The sequence below is a fragment of the Ascidiella aspersa genome, chromosome 1 (assembly GCF_963924565.1).
Source record: "Ascidiella aspersa chromosome 1, kaAscAspe10.2, whole genome shotgun sequence".
NCBI lineage: Eukaryota > Metazoa > Chordata > Ascidiacea > Phlebobranchia > Ascidiidae > Ascidiella > Ascidiella aspersa.
In genome coordinates, this window is record NC_139447.1 from 25,130,694 (window position 1) to 25,151,716 (window position 21,023).

The 21,023-nt window shown below is 37.3% G+C and overlaps 1 protein-coding gene across 1 annotated transcript in view; it reads left to right on the forward strand.

Moving 5' to 3' along the window:
* Positions 1–21,023, forward strand: part of LOC146168491 (phosphatidylinositol phosphatase PTPRQ-like) — a 38,185-nt gene that overhangs the window by 4,662 nt on the left and 12,500 nt on the right. Inside the window, 35 exon segments of the mRNA XM_083386279.1 lie at positions 341–475; positions 780–950; positions 2,215–2,472; positions 3,109–3,414; positions 3,782–3,879; positions 4,178–4,346; positions 4,768–5,040; positions 5,335–5,459; positions 5,551–5,692; positions 6,138–6,259; positions 6,390–6,564; positions 6,841–7,001; positions 7,163–7,448; positions 7,886–7,938; positions 8,214–8,487; positions 8,571–8,720; positions 8,830–8,993; positions 9,170–9,583; positions 9,700–9,929; positions 10,006–10,287; positions 10,424–10,569; positions 10,999–11,133; positions 11,281–11,439; positions 11,652–11,772; positions 12,197–12,366; positions 12,988–13,139; positions 13,418–13,553; positions 15,528–15,724; positions 15,794–16,040; positions 16,321–16,475; positions 16,851–17,097; positions 17,200–17,505; positions 17,719–17,885; positions 18,085–18,235; positions 18,635–18,771. Coding sequence (XP_083242405.1) covers positions 341–475; positions 780–950; positions 2,215–2,472; positions 3,109–3,414; positions 3,782–3,879; positions 4,178–4,346; positions 4,768–5,040; positions 5,335–5,459; positions 5,551–5,692; positions 6,138–6,259; positions 6,390–6,564; positions 6,841–7,001; positions 7,163–7,448; positions 7,886–7,938; positions 8,214–8,487; positions 8,571–8,720; positions 8,830–8,993; positions 9,170–9,583; positions 9,700–9,929; positions 10,006–10,287; positions 10,424–10,569; positions 10,999–11,133; positions 11,281–11,439; positions 11,652–11,772; positions 12,197–12,366; positions 12,988–13,139; positions 13,418–13,553; positions 15,528–15,724; positions 15,794–16,040; positions 16,321–16,475; positions 16,851–17,097; positions 17,200–17,505; positions 17,719–17,885; positions 18,085–18,235; positions 18,635–18,771 — 6,614 coding nt within the window.

Genomic DNA, 21,023 nt, shown 5'->3' on the forward strand with positions numbered 1-21,023 from the left:
AAGGACCACTCACGGTACTTTTGACAAGCAAGCACGGGGTGCGATCAAGAGGGTCGGCAACCCTACAAGTACTTTCTAATCGTTAAACCCACTTACAAAACCCCATAATGTAAGACCAACTTTGAATGCCGCAATAATTGCCAAATCATGTTATCGCGTCTAGTGAATCTGCTGAAGGTTTTTTCGTATATATTGGACAAAAAAGGCAGTGGAAATTACAGTAAATCTTAAATACGTAACGCAAGACCCAAAGTTAAACGTTTTGCTGTACATCCACCTTTAAATAAACCCTCATCACTCTTTTAGTTAAAGTTTATAAACCGACGATTTTGTTTGCCAGGTCCGTATCCCGTTAACGTAAATCACGTCCATCCTGGAGAGGTTAGCAGTACATCGGTTGCGATAACGATATACAATCCCAGTCAGCGGAATGGAGCCATTTTCGACGGATTTAATCTGACTTTCGATGCTACAGGTGATTTCGCCAAGATTTTAAATCGTTTATCTTTTATTTAAGTTTTGATATTTTTACGACAATGTAATGAATCCAAAACCAATGTAGGTCGTCTGGTTTCGGAAATAATTAACTCTTCGAACGAAGGTTTGTACGAGGCTTGATAGTTTTCTATAGTGTTTGATACAACATGTTTTAAGTTGTCTTAGTACTTAAGTACAATCGGGGTTCGATGCACTTTTACTGCAGATTTACTTTCGTTTTCCTTTCACACTTTATCTTATAATATAGCTAAAAAAATGACGGCTCATAATATAAATTGCAGACCCGCCAGTGGAAGTGAAATACTGGCGCATCCCTCACAACGGAAGTTCAATATCAGCCAGTGACACTGTAGAAGACCTAACCCCAGGACGCGTCTACCACCTCACAGTGTACACAACAAGTGGCGAAGTTGCCAGCGTTCCTGTATACCCGAAGAGCATCATCAAGACCGGTGAGTGATTTACGCCGTGCCTTTTGTTTAAACCAGGGATGTCCAACCTGCGGCCCGCCTGATGTTTACGTGCGGCCCACCACTTATTCTCACTTTCCAATAGCCTTTATTTAAAGCAATTGTTTCTAATTTCGACCATCATCAAACCGTGTAGAATGGAACACTTGTGTACCCAATATTGTTGTTGTGTGTTTTTGCGGACCGTTTTAAGGAAATATGTACTAATAATAAACCTACACCTAAAATCCATAATCAAACTTTCGAAAAGGTGTCGTATACAATGGCATGATACGGCATTTAACTCAATTTAAGTTCGAGATGCGGATGTTTTATAAGTTAGGCTAAGTTGTTTTGTTACGTCACGATATGACGTAACTTATGACGTCACCACATTATTTAGTAGGATTTGTGGCCCATCGAAATTTTTAAAGTGGCAATGCGGCCCTTTTAGCTAAAAGGTTGGTCATCCCTGGTTTAAACACTCGTTGCTTAGCTACCCTCATTGTTTTGACCATTACGCGATCTTCTGGCTGCCCTTGAGTCTTAAGTGGCTGTTTTAAATGTCTTAATTTAACTTGCATTTCAGTCACATGTTTTCAAATGATTTCTCCAAGTAATCGAGAACAATATTTAACAAGTTGAAACTACGCTTAAAAAAGTGATTTTTTTTTAGGTTGACAGACAAAATTGTTTTTCATTTGTGTAGATTGTGTTTCACTTTTGCATAGATTCTGTTTTTTTTGTTTTTTTTGGTTTATATTAACAATTTATTTATTATATTGATTGATTTAAGCAAATATATAGGGCTTACTCTATAATTGTGTCAAAATTTAACTTGGTTGACTAACGACTTGTTATCACGAAAATGTAAATATATATTTTTACTGGAAGGGAACACGCAATATAAGAACTATAAAGCAACAATATCTAAAGCAACTGTTTAGTACTGTTTTAGGTTAGGGGTGAAAAATGGGTGGGTTAGAGTTTGTGTAGGGAGTTAGTGATGAAATTAAAAGGGGGTGGTTGTGGTTGGGTAAAATATTTTAAAACCTTATTCTGGCTGTTTTGGTCCTATTCCGATTTAGACCTTATTCCGAATATTAGGTATTAGTCCTGACATTTTTAGGTCTTATTTCGAACTGTGTTTTATTCCTATGTTGATCTTATTTCAATTTCGGTTCTATTTTTCAATATTAGTTTTATTGAGTGAAGAAATTTATCAAAAATTTTATGCAGTACTGACATTTATAATCAAACTTTGCAGATTTGGATTCGCCTTCTGGCTTTCGCCTCAGCGAACGCAGCGAAACTCACATAACTCTTATTTGGGATCCAGCCAAGGGAGGTGTCGACCACTACGTTATCCTTTGTGGTGAATGTGAAGTAGCCCATAACGAAGTGGATCCGGGGACGCATATGTTCCGATTCGATGATTTGGTGCCTGGAAAGCAGTACAACTTCGCTTTGAGAGTGGAACACCACAAGACAAAAAGCAACGAGAGTCCCCTTGATGTCAGAACAAGTCAGTAAACCTTTTAACCTTAAATCACACGCCGTAAAACGGGATTGATATAAAATACTATTCTCGGTCGACGATTAAACTCCAATAACCACCTTAGTGCAAGTACATTTAAGCATAGTTGTTAGGTTGGAAAATGTTTGATATAATGGCATTCATCACGATGTGTAAGCAAAAACATCACACTGATTTAAATTTGTCGTTTTTTTAGTTTTTTAAATTTATCGTTTTTTTTTAGGCAAAAATTAAAAGTCTAATCAATCCGTTGTACTAGATTGTGTATGTTCATATTTGTACAAAAATGCGCTTTTGACAAATGGTTATAGTGCTATGATTTGTTGTTTGCCTTTTGATTGCAAGAATTTGCTTAAAACTATACTCACTAATGTGTGTTAATAGGAGTTTTGGAAAAGACCAAGAAATCTATGTATTTATGGCTAATACGAAGCATTTGTACACAATGCAAATGCGCATTGTTTTTAAATTTTAAGATTTTCCCATGGTACAGTGATAGTTCAATAACGTCTGGATTTGCAAAAAGCCGCGTGAAATCGAAAACGTACTAGGGTAGCTCCTGGTCTAAACGGCAAGCTGGAGACCGAACAAGGCACGTTTTGATACAGGTCTTTGATTTTGCAGAACCCAATCAGCCTGGTCAGCCCACTGTTATAGAACGAAACGAGACAGCAATGACAATGCAATGGGCGATACCGCAAGATGTGCTCAGCGATTTTCGTGTGCGCTACGAACCTTACATGGACGATGAGGTGATTTTCGTTTCGGAACCCCTCAGTGGTGACGTCATTATACCTGCGACAAGCACCGAAGACAGTAGTATGCTGATAACCATTTCGCCGCTCACCCCTGGCCTGATTTATGACATAAACGTTACGACTCTAAGCAGTAATGTGGAAAGTCAAAGTGTGACGACAAGAAACGGTACAGGTAAGTACATAACATATAAAATTCATTTAAATAATCTAAATTAAAATATTACAACAGTATATTTTTGATTTGCAATTTTAAAGTATTAAGTTAATTTTGATTAATTTGCCAACACAAACAACTAATACAACTCCTTAAAACATAACTCTCAAAGTGTCTATGGTATTTGGTTTTGTTGTACTTTTTATTTTAGAAAAAACAATCGGTTAAACATCTTGCAAAAAACATCTTTGCAAAAAAACAAACAAGTAATGACTAAAAAAGGATGGTAATAAAACAGAGCAAACTCTATTGCGCCACATAACATTGAATTACGATTTGGTTTTGATTTGTTGCGAACGCACCAATAACAAACATTTTATTTTAGAACCCGCGCCTGTGCGTGAGCTTGAAACCAAGGATGTTGGGGACACTTGGGCTGAGGTCAATTGGAAAGCAGGAGCTGGTGGTCGCATATATTACCTTGTAAGGAAAATCTTTTCTATAAGAAACCACAAATAAAAACAACGTGTTATTTTGTGTATATTTTTAAAGGGACCGTAAGCTATTCAAAAAAATGCTAGGGGACGGTTGCGTACTTTTTTTTTAAGTTTAAGAACCACTGGTGTAAACAAAGATTTTCCACTTGATCATAAATTATTTTTTAATCCGTTTGAAAGACAATAGAATTCCAGAACTATATTTATAAGGATGTTACGAGAAACAGTATTACATATTTTTGAGGCCCATTTTTTCCATAAAGATTTAAACTATTTGTTTGTAGTGTTCTTTATATGATGAGCCGTCGGGATACGCACTGGTCACTAAAAACGAGATTAAGAACAATTCTTTCAGAATAATGTCTCTTGCACCAGCAACTCTTTACTATTTCACTGTGTCCACTTTCTCGCAAACCGGTCATGGAAGCGAGGTGGATATTTACTTTCAGACAAGTAAGAATTAACGCCAATGCTACAAATTTCAAAAATAACGGCATATTAAACTATTTTTTTATACTTACGTCACCGTTATTTTAAAAACTTATTTTTTTCGTTCATTGCTATTTTCACATCGTTTGACTTATATGTTGTCGTTTTTTTTATGTGCTCTATTTATTTATTTGGTAAAAAGTTTTGCCTTATTTAATTTAATTTTACCTTACCGTGGAGGTGACTGGAAGATCCAATGGACCCATCGCTGCTCCGGCCGTATCGCGCATGAATTTATTTCTTGTCATAGCCTACTTGATGTGTTTTAATTTCAGCGCCAACGGAAAATAAACATTACTTACGTACTTACTTACTTTATATTACGTTCCATATTTTTTCTTTGACTATTTATACTTACTTCATCGGGAATTTTTCCTTACGTCAGGACCTCTTCCTCCCCGCGATCTTGAGTTTAGCATTGTCGAAGAAAGTCTGCTTCAAGTTTCCTGGCTCCTTCCCCTTTCTGCTTACTACTCGTTCGATTTGCGCCTCTTCCGTGAAACAGCAAAGGGAGAAAGTGAACTTGGTGACGTCATCAACACAATAAAACCGATCCACACTTATAATAATCTGGTTCCCGGCGCTATGTATCGTGTTGCCGTGACAACAGTTTACAACAGCACGAGCAGTTATGAATCAGTGGTTGAAAGTACCTTGTGTAAGTGTTGATTGTTTTGCCTTTGAAAGAGCGTGAAATATGTTAAGGACCTAAGTGCTGAGTGTAGCGACACTTTCTGGCACGAGTTTCAAATTGACTTGAACGCCTCTTGTTAATTGAACGGCCATACGTATAAAAGCCTATACTTTATATGGGAAAGTTGTTTTTATTAGTTTGGTTGATTAGAATATTTTGACAATCGTTGGATACACATTTCTACCATGGAGATATTTTTCTTTGGAAATATTTCCGTTATCATTTGAATTCACGCCAATGTTTTTTTTTTAAATTAAGATCCTAAGCGTCCTATGACAGCCAACGTGACTTCTGTTTCTGCGACAAGCATTAATGTGACGTGGCAACCTCCCAGTGGTTCCATTGGAGGCTATATGGTCGAAATAACTCCAAGTCTGGGCAAGGTAATTTCATGTGTTGTAAATTTCGCCAATATTCAATAAACAGAATTCCTTTTTTCGTTTTTTAAAGCATTTTGTTTATGTTGTCTTTTAGATGGTGCTGGATGGGATAAACTCATACTTTTTCCTATTGACACCAGGAATTCAGTATGAAATTAACATTTATACTTTGAGCGAAAACGGCCAGGTGCGCAGTAGAACCTCTGCGCAGGTGGTCACGAGCACCGACGAGTCACGTGAGTTTAGTGCCTTCCTCTTTGTTTCTAACTTTCGATAATAATTTCTATATGCTACAGCAGGGCTTCCCAAAAAAGGAACTCAATTGTTTAGGACGACACGCGACAGTTTTAAGAGTCACGAGCAGATTTGACACAAATTGTTTCGTTTGCAGTATACGAAATTTATAGTAGCGGAAAATGTATTCAAATTGAAAAGTGTTGCTCAACAAAAAGTTTGGAAAGCTCTGCGAAACAAATTAAATAAATACGTGTATTGTAGCATGAAACATAGGAAACTTAGATACACACCTGTGTATGAATGTTTTAAATGAGATTTAAAACATTTTCCATTACTATTATATGTTGGGCAACTCGTTTGTTGTTTTCTATATAAATTAGATAATGTGACATTTTTGTACGCATATAGTAAAGTCGATCTTCTTTTAACACGATGCTGTTTTAGTTCCCGGCCCGCCAACCGACTTGTCTCTTGTGTCAGAGGAAGCGGGATTTATCACAGCAACCTGGGTTGCGCCAGCAAATCCAAATGGAAACATTACACACTTCGCCATTCAATACAGACAGGTAGTTGTCAGTTCCTTCATATCAATGTATTTAAATTTCATTTCGTCACGCTGGTGACTTAAATTGTTAAAGGTTGTATCTTGCTTCACGTGTGTAAATGCATATTGAGTACAAGCCTCATTTATTTTAGATATATCCCCACCCTAGCGTTGAATTTCTTTCGGTTGATGCAAAATCTACCAGATACGTCATTAGTGACGTAGAACACGGGGCCAATTATTACGTCAAGGTAGCCGGGGTGAACGGTGCAGGGGTGGGAACTTTTACCTCGATGGAATCTGTTAAAGTCCGAGAATCGACATCAGGTTTAAGACTTTACTAGTTGCACCATCTTCATCTTGTTCATTTCACTTTTGTCATTATGTTTCATCAAGAAAAAGAACCATACTTTATGCTTAGGGACAAACTCGAATGTCGGATTTTAGAATCCAGTGAAACATGAAAACAGAAGGTTTATTTAAAATATTTATTTAAATATTAAATCAGATTGTATTTTACATCAACCATACTTCATTTTCATACACATCACTTATACAACCCTTCCGAGGCGCTCATAAATAAACACTTTTCTAATGTTCTAGGGACTGTGCATGATCTTAAAGTGACTGCGCATAATTCCTCGTCCATCCTAATTTCGTGGCAACATCCAAGAAAGCCCAACGGCGACATCACGCGATACTTGCTAACTGTAATGGACCCAAGTCAGAACATTATATCCGAGGTTAATTTTAGTCCCAAAGAGGTAAGGTTTCCCAAAAATGAATCCAAGTATTTTTCTTTAAAATGTAGTGCTAAAGTAAGTGACACTGTGTCACAATGCGGTAATATAACTTTCCAACACTATAGTGTACATAATTGTTCATGTTTGTGGCAAATTGTAAAAAAAACTTGGATGCATTTCAGGGCGCCAGTCCGTACGCTTGTTTGTTGCAAACATCGTCTGAAGAAGCCATCAGCTCTTTGCTTGAACTTCACGCCTCCGCTACAAACGACCACTCACAGGGCCCAACGCAAAACAGTGACGACGTTTTGATGACCTCTGTGGATGGTGACGATTCGAATGCTGACGGCCTATTGTCCACTAAGGAAAAAAATAAAATGGAACCCAACGTCGGATCCGGATTTGGACTTCTGGAACTAATACCTCTATTTGACGTTGATAATGTGAAAGAAAAAGACTTGACTTCAGGTGGTTAAACGAAGGAACGAAAACCGACAGAAGATACTTAAACACATTCCGTTACTGATGTTTTTAATGTTAATGAATTTTTATAAAAGTAAACTTTATTTAAGTTGTTACGTTACATTTTGGACCTTTTCATAAAAATATAATAAGGGGCTAGGGTTAGGCATAACACAAGCGACCTTCGTATATTTTTATTACGGTTTTAAAGTCGTTCTGAGTCTCGGCTTCTTTAAAATTTCACAAACCATGCAATTTGAGAGCATTATAATTTCTATGGACCCCATCCATAGCTAAACAAAAATAAAGTGAATCGTGTACTGTTTGTCTTTAACCTGATAATACGTATTTAACAGCCAATAAAAAAAACATTAATGTAACATTCAGTTTTGGTTGGTTTCACATTTTAATCTGAGTGACCGAAATAACCTATTTTATTTTAGGAGATTCAGCAAAGAGTCGACAAGAGCGATCAGTTAATAACGACCATGTGACTGTAAGTTATAATTGTTTAGGCTTTCCTATCTAAAATGTAAATAATAATAAAAGTTTAAACGCAATTAACATAGAAACAATGTTTGTCAAACCGTTTTTCCAAGTCCACGTAAGTAACTGATTTTTAATTACATTTTTTAATTTAAAAAGTCAAGATTTCTTATCGTTTTTGGATTTTTTTACTATGGTTTAACATTTATAGCCAAACGCTTCTGAGGAATATTTTGCAATTAACTTTAAATACTAAGTTAATAAATTGGCATGTCCTTTTAACAGGTACAGTCCATTTTCGAACCACTCTGTCCGGTTACATACACCATTGGACACCTGGAGCCCTATACACAGTATGACGTCACAGTTAGGGTATGGACAGCAGTCGGAGAGGGCTTGATATCAATTGCCAGCGCTACCACCATACAAGAAAAACCGGACGGGCCTCCTGTGAACATAGAAGTTTCTGATGTGCTGCCCAGTAAATTTATTATAACTTGGTCACCACCTGAAAAGCCAAATGGAGTACCTTGGTATAATTTGATATTGACGTCGAAAGGTTAGTAGGAAGTTTAAAAACAACAAGCGAAACGGTATGTTTTACCAGTCGACATTTCTAGCAAGTTCAATATTTTTTTGCAGATAGTTCAAAACAATTCGCTACTAATGAAACCACATTTGAGTTCAGCGATTTGCAACCATACACAGCTTACGGCTTGACGCTTTTTGCCACGACTATGGAGGGACGTGGTCCTTCCACGGAACAATACGTGATCGCAACTGCACAAGACAGTATGTTACCTACTTTCCAATTACAACTCGCAATAGCCTACTTTACAATGCTTTACCATAATTAAGTGCCGTACAATGTACATCATATCGAGACGTTGTGTTGCAATAGAACCTGAAGTGGTACACGATGTTGATGCTATTGTTAATGGATCACGAAGCGCTGTCATATCGTGGCTTCCTCCTTCTCGCCCAAACGGAGTAATATCTGGATATATGGTTTACGTTTTAGATGTAGACCGAAATGTTTCTATGGAATTCGTCGAGTTACCTAAGGTATTAAAAGACTATGTTGCATATTCGGGATCACACTTACGAAAGGATTTTCTAGGAGAATTATTTCTGATATTACAGACAACTACTAAATTTACGTAAAAATGTGATTAAAAAGTTGTTGACACAAATCACTATAGGTTTCAACTGGATGACATAATAGTGGTTATTTTTCGCAGGACTTTTATTATACGGGTATTGAGGCCGGATTCAAGAATCAGTCTACACCGCTCGGCAGCCTGGTCGTGCTTGAAGATAACATTGCCACGACTCGTTTGACTAAACGTTTAACAGAACTGCATCCCTTTACAAACTACCTTGTAAAAGTAGCAGGCCAGACAAGTGCAGGCCAAGGTTTATTCGGTACAGTTGGGTTTAAAACGAACCAGGACGTACCTGGATCACCGCCCTTCAATCTTACCTACAGTCACCTCAGTTCAACGTCAGTGAACATCAGTTGGGAGAAGCCACTCGAACCCAACGGTGTTATTACGGGTTACACTGTCTATATTTCTAGCGGACAACTCCAGAGCCGTAAAACTAACCATCGATTTGCTATCGTTGACGATCTGGAAAAGTACAAACCTTACACAGTAAGTTAACATCTGTATGTTAAATTTTTAACTGAAAATCTTTCCAGAAATGTTTTACCATTGATTTGTTTCTTTGTAAGTTGCTTGATGGTAAAAACTCCTGTAACTGCTTTAAGGTTTACGTGAGGGCACATACTGTGAAGGGCGAGGGTAGGGATAGCAGCCAGAATCTGGACATCCACACTGATGAAGACATACCGAGCACTCCTCCCACCAACCTCACATACGAGAACATCAGCTCTTCTGCGATACGCCTTTCATGGATTCCTCCATCTGCTCCAAACGGAATCGTTCTATTTTATACCGTTTTTTACACCAATGATACAGGGACATTTACTGTCAACAGGTAACTCCGTTGTATTTCATTACCCTAACATAATATGTGCAACATTATTATTTTATTTTTCTCGATTTTTCTACAGCACTACAACTGAGGTTATCTTGTCCCGACTTCGCACCTATGGCAACTACAATGTGACCGTCACCTCCAGCACGAGCAAAGGTGAAAGCAAGGTTGCGAGTGAAGTGCTTGGCGTTCTGACAATGGAAGGTCAGCCATCCACACCACCCTACCAACTCAGTTACGTCAACGTGTCGTCACACAGCGTCATAATTACCTGGTCGCGGCCTGTGGTACCAAATGGAATTATCCAGTTTTATAACTTGACTGTGGTGGATGTAAGCGGAAAACTCAAAAATCAAAGGTAAATAAATAACATTAAAGAGTCACATGTCACTACTTACGTGACAATCAACTATCAATTTACTTAGTGTATGTATTTCTTTATCTCATGAGAAAAACTGTATAGTATAAGAGATTATACTATATTATTTCACAAGTTTTGCGACGAAAGATGATTACCCAAACGCGACTGTCGACTCTCTTGCGCCCCACAACGTTTATCAAGTCACAGTAAGTGCGAACACAAAATACGGCGATGGCGACAAGGTTTCCTTAGCGATGACCATCTATACAATGCAGGACGGTAAGTACATTGATAAATTCAGATCATATTTTGCATGTAATGTCATTCATGCTGGTTACCATCAATTGATCGTCTCGAAATGGTTCCTGCTTAAGTGTACAAATAGTTTTATGCTTTTACGTTTAATATGTGCTATTTGCATTGGACAGTCTAACGTAGTCGTTCCCAAACGTTTTTACGTGGCGGACCCATTTTGTTTTATTTGTAATCGATCACCCATTAAATTTAAAAATAGGACAAATTAAAAAAATCTAATCAACATAAATTTCGTAAAACTGTGTACGTTATAATTCAAAATTAATCAAAGATAAATTCTAATATATGTTAGTCTAAAGCCTAACTTGCGCCTGTGCTCGCTTTTGTTTCTAGTTGGTTTTATAGGTTTAGGTGACCTTTAACATTTATTAAAAAAAAAACATTTCTACCCAGTACCTGGTTCTACACCGGTAAATGTGCGATACACCAACAAGACGTCATCTTCGATTCGAGTCAGTTGGTCGCCACCTGACATCACGAACGGAATTATAACAACTTACACAATGAAATACCATAAGATGGTTTCAGGTTTGTCAAGCATGTGTTATATCTTTGGCTGACATAACATACTCTATCGAAAAAACAAGCAATTTTGGCAATACAAACAAAAACTATTGTCGAATTTAATAAAATGTGTTAAACAAGTAAACCAAAAGTTTAAATCACTTTTGCCAGATTCTACTGAACCGCAAAAAAAGGTCTATCCTGGAAACCGATCCTTTGCAGTTTTGGAAAACCTTGGTATCTACACGAAGTACAACCTAAGCCTGTCAGCGTCAACCATCGCAGGAGAAGGACCTGCAGCATTTATTCCTATACTAACTGATGAAGACTGTAATTACTCTAATTTTACTTTTTTATTGAGTATAAATTAATTGGAGCACATGAAAGTTGAAAGCGTTAAAACAGTGCAATTTGGGCACCTGCAAATAAGAATTATGATTTGGTTGAACATTATATCGATGCTTGATTATTTTAACAATGATATTAAAATAGATTTACATTTGCATGGTTCGTTTGGTAAAAAAATATTTTATGTTTGCAAGTTCCGACTTCTCTTCCGTTCGAACTTGTTCCTTACCAAATCAACTCGACAGCTGTCAGACTCGAATGGAAGCCTCCTCAGGAGCCCAACGGCATCATAATTGGTTATGAAATTTTATACAAGTGAGTTTAAGACTACCACAAAGCTTGGCTGAGTGGTACAACAAACCTTGCCTTAGTAGGAAAATATTTGTCTACATAAAAGCATCGTGGTCATGCTATACATAAACGAAATTATTCTCATAGTGCCTTATATACAAAAAACAAATTTTAAAACAAAACCTACATAGGACGAAGCGAAACTGTAAAGCGAGATTGTTGTAGATACGTTATGATTTCAGTAGGACTAGACCTATAGGCTACTATAACTTTAGCGCCTAGCTTTTATAATGTGGTTGTTTGTTGAAAATGTTTTTAGTATGAATATTTTGAGAATAAAATACTAATTGTTAATCATCTCGACCTTTGCGGTTATGGAATAATTTAATTTATTTTTATTCAATTTTGCCAATCACACCAATGTTTGTTGGATTTATTTTGTATACAGATCAAGAGCTGACGAGAAGTTGGTAACAAAAAGAACAAATGAAACTAGTATCATTCTAACTGGTCTCAGAAAGTACGGAGTTTACGATGTGTTGGTAAATGCTTACAACAAGATCGGCTTGTACCAAGGAAAGCTACTTTTTACGGAGTCTTTTCAGACCCTTGAAGACGGTAAGCATTTTTTGTTGACGTTGAGTGTTTAATCGTTGCGCCATAAAAAATTGCCAGGTGCAACACAGGCAAATAGAAACAATACTTAAAGATTTATTTTTGCTTGACTTATTGAACACTGTCAAAAAGTCAACAGCTATGTTAGCCTATTTAATTAAATCTTGTAAGCTATTGAAGATTACCAGTATACCAAAAATATAGCACTAGATCCGTATGCCCGGTGAACTGCCACGTTTTGAGAGGCCTATGTACTCCCCGATGTACAAAAATCCTACGAAACACTATGGTTTAAGTTTAAGGTTTTTAAAGAAACAAGGTTGGATTGTAAGCCATGCTCCCCAAACCAATTTAACCTCAACTTATATATTATGACTTCTTATGACTAATGTAAAATCTGTAACCACTTAAACGGGTGACAGTTGCTTGGTGCGTGATATGCTACACCAAATTTAGCAATTCGGTCGTTTAAACTTGATAAAACAATAATCCTTCTGTGAGTCGTTAATCGCACTTGAACATACAATGCATATGACCATCATGAGCAAACGGATAGATGCAGATACTGGAAAGCGGAGATGATATTCATCGTAGTACAATCTTGTTTTATAATTTCTCGAATAGCCCCATCGGATCCGCCGCATGACGTCACTGCCGAGGCTTTCACATCAACGTCTATCGCCATCTCGTGGCGTCGACCGATGACACCTAATGGCAAAATTCGTTACTACACGGTTTACTATGCACTCGCCGGTGGAGAAACCCATGAAAAACAAGTATGCTTTACTTGATAAAAGACCCAAGTTAACATTAACTGAGATCATTCCTGCTTTAAATTGCTTTAACTATCCGAATTTAAGGGCATCCTGCAATTAGGCCCCATCACCAAGCTTAAAGTTTAAATAAAATTTCATAAAAGTTTAAAATAGATTTAGAGTCTTTACAAATATTGACCGCTACAAAATAAATAAACCAACAATTATTAAATTAAACCTATTGACATGTTAAATCGCTTACCTTTACACCGATACTAGTTAACTGAGTAATATGCCAGGTTTACAACGGCACAACAACTATACTCACCGACTTGCGAAAATACGCTTTGTACGGCATCCAACTGGCGGCAAGTACAATAAAGGGCGACGGAGGTCATCGAAGTGATAAGAAAATCGTTCGGACATTACCAGACAGTAAGTTTGAAGCAACTTTAATTATAATTAAAGCTTCGATTTTGGTAGTTGGGTTTTTGTAGAGTGACTTAGCTTTCTGTACATCTTGCATGTTTTATCCAATTAACACTTATTCATGATCGCCGTATTGTACTAACCCTATTGGCCTATTTTACCTGGTATGTGAGAAGTTTACAATAGTTTTAAACTATTATAAAAAATCATGTTCCACATTTAAAGCGCCTGGGCCACCGTTTGATTTCCTTTGTGACGTCATTGGCAGTAAAGAAATCAACACTACATGGAAGGTTCCCAAAGAACAAAACGGAATTGTGATCGGTTACCAAGTTATTGTGGAGTCAATTGGAATTTTATATAACCTAACAAGTGATAAATTAGGGTTTGTTTTGAACGAGCTTCAGCCATACACCGTATATGATATTAAGGTTAGAGCACGGACGACTATCGGCCTAGGAGAAGCAAGTATTTGTCGACAACGAACTGCAGAATCAGGTTTGCTACAGCTCAGAAATGATAACAGTTTTGATGTAAACATCAACTTTAAATTTTTGTTGCTTTTCAGTTCCCAGTCAACCAATAAACGTCACAGTAATCAACGTGACATCAACCGACGTTCTTATTAGCTGGAAACCACCTCTGAAACCAAACGGCGTAATTTTAAACTACAGAATCTTCTATCATGATCAGAGCAATACCAAACGCCTAAATAAATCCGTCCAAGTTCAGTTACCTCACAAGCCTATTGAAATTAAACTTTATGATTTATTGAAATTCACACTATATGAAATACACGTAGTTGCAAGTACTTCAGTCGGAATGGGCCAGACTTCTAAAACCGTATACCTACACACTAAACCCGGAGGTAAGTTTCGTAGTGCACGCACTAGCAAACATTTAATCCATCATTATAATCATATCACGTAGAGCTGCATTATAAGTACACTTCACGCTACCGACAGCGCCTTACATGATTCCTCCTATCGCTGATGAACTAAACCTAAAAATTGAAACCTATACTAAAACTTTTGTGTTGTGCACAATCATAACACAAATGTGTCAGCGATAATATATCGCAAATATTATATGTCAATCCAATCTAGTAACTTGTTATTTATTATTTTAGCCTAGCGTGGTCCAATTATATTATGTCGAGGCCATCAGAAGCAATTCGTTTCATTAGCGGGCTAATGTTGCAAGGGTTGATCGGGGATTTGAGTTTGCAAATGTTACATATCACGTCGCCTGTCACGTCGTAACGCGACGTCATAATTTAAGTATATAACGTGCTGTTCTTAAAGGGAAAGTAATGTACAAGTATACAAGTATGAAAGTGAAGCTAATTCGCGACTAAACGCGTCTATTTGGTTTCGGTTGGCCAAGCGTTTGTTTGAGAAGAACTTGACTCATTGGGCGAAGAACTTAATGAGCACTATATAACCTCTACACTTAAAGTGGAATAGGGGTTACTCGCGATGGCCGTAGGCTGTGGATATGTAGAAAAATAAAAATATTACATGGCGCCTTCATGATGAAACAATGGCATGCTAGATATTACATAAAAACTATATAATCGAAAAATATTCGCGCGGACGGCGAACAATTTTGTGTTTACATGCTTGAAGTGGGCAACCAAGTTTGAGGGACTCACAGAAGCGATATCAAATGGGAGCAATTGCAGAAATTTTGTGATTGAGCGATTAAATCGCTGGCCGTAAAAAGAGCCTATACGGACCTGTAGTTGGATCAAGTTGATTTAGCCTATTGCGAATTAAAGCCTAAAACCGCCTTTATTGATAAGTTAAGATATAAAAGATATTCCTGCCTCAACCTAATTTTAAGTGATCTGTGAAACTGCTGTATGAAATATGAATAACTATATAACCTTGGGAGTTTCGATTAATTCCTTTAAACCAGTGCAAAATACAAAAAAAATGAAATAAAATTGAATTAAAATTTTCTACTTTATATTTGCAGTTCCCGACCATTCTGTATCAGATTTAAAGGCCATTGCAGAAACGTCAAATTCTTTAAATATTAGTTGGCGTCCACACCTGCCTCTAACAGGGCCCACCTACTTTAGAGCAGCCACCTACCTGCATAACAATCTAAACAAACTTGTCAATGTCCAAGATAACCTTTCTAGCTCTACAATTATTGTCGACGGGTTGCAAGTAAGTTTGTTAGAATTAATGTCTTGCATTTGACATTTGACATGATCTATAATGGACTGTTTTATCCAGCCTTTCACAAAATACGCGGTACAAGTAACTCCTCTTGTCACTGGAGTGAAAGGAGAAGGCCCACCAGCTTTGGTTACCGTAACAACTCTGGAAGACGTTCCATCTACGCCTGTCAGGGATCTGAGATACGAGCAGTTGAGCTCCACCTCAGTTGTGATGCTTTGGGATTCCCCGGAAATACCAAACGGCATGATTACCTCGTATACTGTGGTTGTTGACGAAATTGGTTCCAAGTTCGTGCTGTCAGGTTTGTCGCTTTTTTATCTGGTGAACTATATTGGTCTATTTGGCGAACGGAAAAAGTTTCAAAAACCGCTGAACCATTCTTAGCTCAGTACTAAAACAAACCGTAGTTTAATCTTTGTACAAATATGCAGTGGAACTATTTGTTTTGATATAAGGACAATAAATGCAAACCAATGCCATCGGAACAACCTTTGTGAAATATCGCAATCGGTGATGAATGTACGCTTACCCCGCCTATTAGTTACAAACTTCTTATATTTTCTTTATATTAATTGTGACAGGAAATACCACTTACCTGCCTATAAACGATTTGGCCAAGTTTTTCAACTACACGATCCATGTGACCAGCGCTACTAAAATCGGGGAAGGACCTAAAGCCGTTATTAGCTTCCAAACTCTGCAAGACGTTCCGTCTGACGCGCCACGGAATGTACAGGTAAAATATAGACCTCGGAAACCATTTTCACAATGTTTTTGAAGAGAAATACTCCAAAAAAATAAAACAGGCTGCGCGTATGACAATTTTTGCATATGTTTACAAAGACCTTCTATAGTCATAATAAACATAAAAGGATGCTGAAATGTTTGTTTAAAATATTGCATTCAGTTTGTTCCAATTTAGTCAAACCCCGTGTTAGCTGTCAAAATTTTAATATGTCAGTGAAATATTTACCAGACAAGGCAATATAATATCGGGCTGTTTGTTTGATAATCGTAAAGTAAATCGCATTTCAAACAGATCACTAAATGTAAGGTTCATAAACAAACGGTCGTTTAGCATCAAGAAAAACTACAGGTCTTTTATTTTTAGGTTGATGTATTTTCTCGAAACATGACCTTGGCATGGCAGGCGCCGCGAACCCCAAATGGAATAATTAGCAACTACACAGTCAGCTACAGTCAAATAACTTCGGTTGAAATGGTTGAAGTGGTGACATCTCCACAAGTCACGTTGTTAAATCTGAAACCCTTTACCATCTACGAGTTATACATAGCCGCAACCACAAAGGCCGGCACTGGACCTGGGGTTCTAAAATCTGTGCAAACAAAAGAAGATGGTGGGTTTCCATTAATTGATTTTTGTTAAGTCTGTAAATCCCGACAAGACGTTTCTACGTTTGTGCCATTTTTTTTTTATGTTCCCTTACTTTTCTTTGCAGCACCATCTGAACCAAGCGACCTTTCGTGTGAAGCCATTGGTGAATCTAAAATTTCTCTCAAATGGGGAAAGTCTATGGAATCCAACGGAATAATTGTCGACTATATGGTGCAATATGGGAAAAATGGAATAGAAGGATTAAAATCTTACAGACTTTCAGTTGACCGTTTATCGGAAGAAGTAGGGCGATTTACTTACACGTTGGAACTATTGTCTGCTTTCACGAAATATACCGTTCAAGTAATGGCTGGTACCAAAGCTGGATTTGGAATACCTGCAGTTTGTGTGACCACAACCGGTCAAGGACGTAAGTTGCAAAACATTCATACACACATTAAAAAATCATTTTATATACCAAACGATATACAAAAATATATTTTTTGTACACCTGAGCTTTATGTAAAATAATGGCATCTATAAATGCTGTTCAATGTCCCTTAAAAGTACTGTAATCATTAAATTTGTCAAGTTGCTTGTGTCTTTGTATTTGAAATGCCGTAAAGTAAACTTGATGTTGCAGTTCCTTTGGCCCCCGAACAAGCCGGCGTAACAGAAATCAGTGACACAACAATAGAAATTTGGTGGCGATCGCCATCAATTGTCAACGGTGTTCTTGTTGGTTATGACGTCACTTATACACCCCCAGACAACTGTCTTGGAAACCAAGGATTTTATGAAAATATAACGGTGAAATTAGTATAACTAATATCAAGATATCCCCGTGCTTATTTTTACCAATTATTACGCTCAGGGAGAAAAGCTACGGAAATACTGCCGCATTGTTAAACCGTAAAGTTTCATTGTATTTAAAATTAAAGTTTAATTTTATGAAAATGGTTTGCCAGACATTGGTCGTCAAAAAAATTTGTTTTGAAATACTCTTCAGGTGTGCGTCATTAAAACAAATACCACCATGACGTCACGCACCCTCAGCCATCTCAGCAAGTTTACCGAATACGTCATACACGTTGCAGCGCAGACAGGGCGTGGCATTGGGCCACCTACGTCATCGATTACGCAACGAACGAGTGTGGGAAGTGAGTGTAGTGGTCATTTAGAAACTGCTGTCAACTTTTTCTGTCATTTTCATTTTCGGTGGAAATTGGGGATAATATCCACTCCCATTATCCCAAACTAGTTATAATTTACAAAAAGTGATTTGCCGTTCAAATTAATGTATCGACATTTACGTCTAAGAATCAGCTGTAAGAAAAATTATAAAACAATGTTTAAAAGAATAAAACAATGTTTAAAAGCAAATTATTGACTTGTATAACAAGAAAAGACAATTTATTTGTCGGTATTTTGTTGAGCTACTAACTTTATGTGGGCTACCTCGTTTTCGTAAATGTCGATGTCAATTATGACTGCTAATCGCATCTTTAAATTTTAAACTTCGTGATCTGTAATGTTTGGCGATTTTATTATTTGTTCAGAACCCGATCACCCACCGCGTGACATTAAAGCCGTGGCAGTAAGTTCGACATCAATCAACATTACGTGGGACCTGCCTCTGGTGCTAACAGGTCCAACCTCCTATAAGATTAAAGCTGTAAATTTGGCCACAAATCAGGTGATGTAAATGTTTTGTTTTCGAATAATACTTTGTTAAATTATCTTTGCAGGAATCATTATTACTATTTACAAAAGTAAAATACGTAGTGATGCACATAATTTCCCAGCTCTCTTAAGCATAATTGTGCCAAACTAGATTTTTGTTCAATATCAACGCGAGCCATTTTATACATTGAAAAATAAAAACTCTTTTCAAAAAAAAGTTTTTGCACTTAATGTATTAGTATTACAAAAAGCATCGACGGCGTATGTTCGGCAAAAACAAACAAATATCACAGTGTTTTGTGGACAACGTTGCACGTGTGAAGAAGGTAGTGCGACGCACACAAAATAAAAATACAATAAAATATGATTTAACTATTTGATTGATAGCGAACATTAAATATAGGGCGTAGTTATAATTGTAAAATATCAAACCTATTCCCTAACAAATTAGAGGCGGGAAACTTATTACAAAAGTCATCCACCAGATGACAGCAACGAAACACATCGGCCGTAGGGTGCACTTTCGCCACCGCCATCCGACCGCTTCAAACCGGATCCATCCGGAATCGCGAGTGCCTTCTGCCGCGTTTTTTAAGTCGGCCATTGCCAGATTTGTTAGTCCGGTAAACATTGTAGCGCCGTTGCAAAAGTCGAAGGAACAGCATGATTTGCACTGCGAAATAGAAGTGCTCCACTCGCAGTATTCGGGTCCATTCGAGTCTTTCCTTTGTCCAGCCGTTCTTCTTTTCGGCGCCCGCTTGTCCGAATGGGATCTGCAGCTTTCAAGTCCCGGTGGTCCGCAGCCGCGAAAGTAGTTCGACTCTGAGTTCGGTTCTCGCTCTCGGCTTTCGATAGTCTGTAGATAAATTTAGGAAAAATTTATCAAATATTACAAGATTAAAAGTTAGCGAATATTACAAAGTCATTCTATTTGCACTGTTACACGTATAATGTTGGAACTATAGTTGCTAATGTCATAGAAGAACGCCTATAGTGGCAATTTAATAATTCAAAATTTATGATTGGGAATAAAAAAACACCTACCCAACAAACGTCGCCCAGGTCACACTGTAACTGAGCACTTTGATCTTTTAACCTAGGTTTCGCACACTCCATTCCAGAACAGGCGTAACATTGCGGAGCAGCTGCCTTAAGTGACTTCATTGGCCTCATTGCTACTTTAGCACTATTCTGCTCGTGCCTTGTCGCTTGTAGCGTCCCATTTTCGTGCGCCGCCTCGCCGAGGTCAATCCAAATGCCGTCTTTCGCAGGGATGGGCGAAAATTTAACTTAAACATAAATGAATACGTATAGTTGCGACTAGCGAGTTTGTAAGCCTACAAATGTTGTTTTGAAAGGTGGAAATTTTGCTTTTTACATTAGACTAGGGATTTAAGTGTCGCTTTATTGTGATAATATGTATTAAAAAAAATAATCACATAAAGTGTGCTATAAATAATGCTTTAACTTTACGGGTACACAAGTGTCGTTAATTACCTACTTACCGTTTAACGAAATTGCCTTGACCACAGCTGTAAACAGAGTTACAAGAAATAACATAAAAACAATTTTTTCCATTTGGAATTATTACTTCCCTATTCTAGCCCTTTAAATACATTTTAAAACATAATGCTAACAGCGATGATTATGCATTTTCCCAATTGTTTGGAATTTATATGCTCCAACAGAAACTATTTTGTTGAAAATGAATAAAGAGTTATTCGAAACGTTCAAAATTATACCTATTTCTGTATGGGCTTTGATATTCTTATTACGTCTTACTACAACTTCCAACCATTGCTCCAAAGAAACTATTTTGTTTTGTCACTTCTTTCACTAACGCTTTCCTTTTACTACCAGCGAGCAAGAATTAACTGTAAGCAGAATATTCACTGCCAACCTATCTCATTACAAAAAACAGATAGATTCATTGCAACCCTATTTAGGTTGGGTGAGCTTTACGACCAGTAAAGACAATATAAATATGTTCTTCTTAAGCAATAAACCTAGTTTTAAACTACCGGTTCGCTGAATAGTCAACAAAAACCTGACAACCTAAAACCAAAGGGGACCACGTTGCATTTAATATCTTAACTTTTATTAGAAAACTAAAATTCATCACGGGAAACGGTGTGCTATAAACTTGGCAAAAAATTGCAGCATTGAATTATTCTGTACCTAATCCCATTTTATGGGCTACAATTTAGGAGACAACTGAAGCGTGAACGCTGTAAAATAAAAAAAATCCTAAAAATATATGCATTG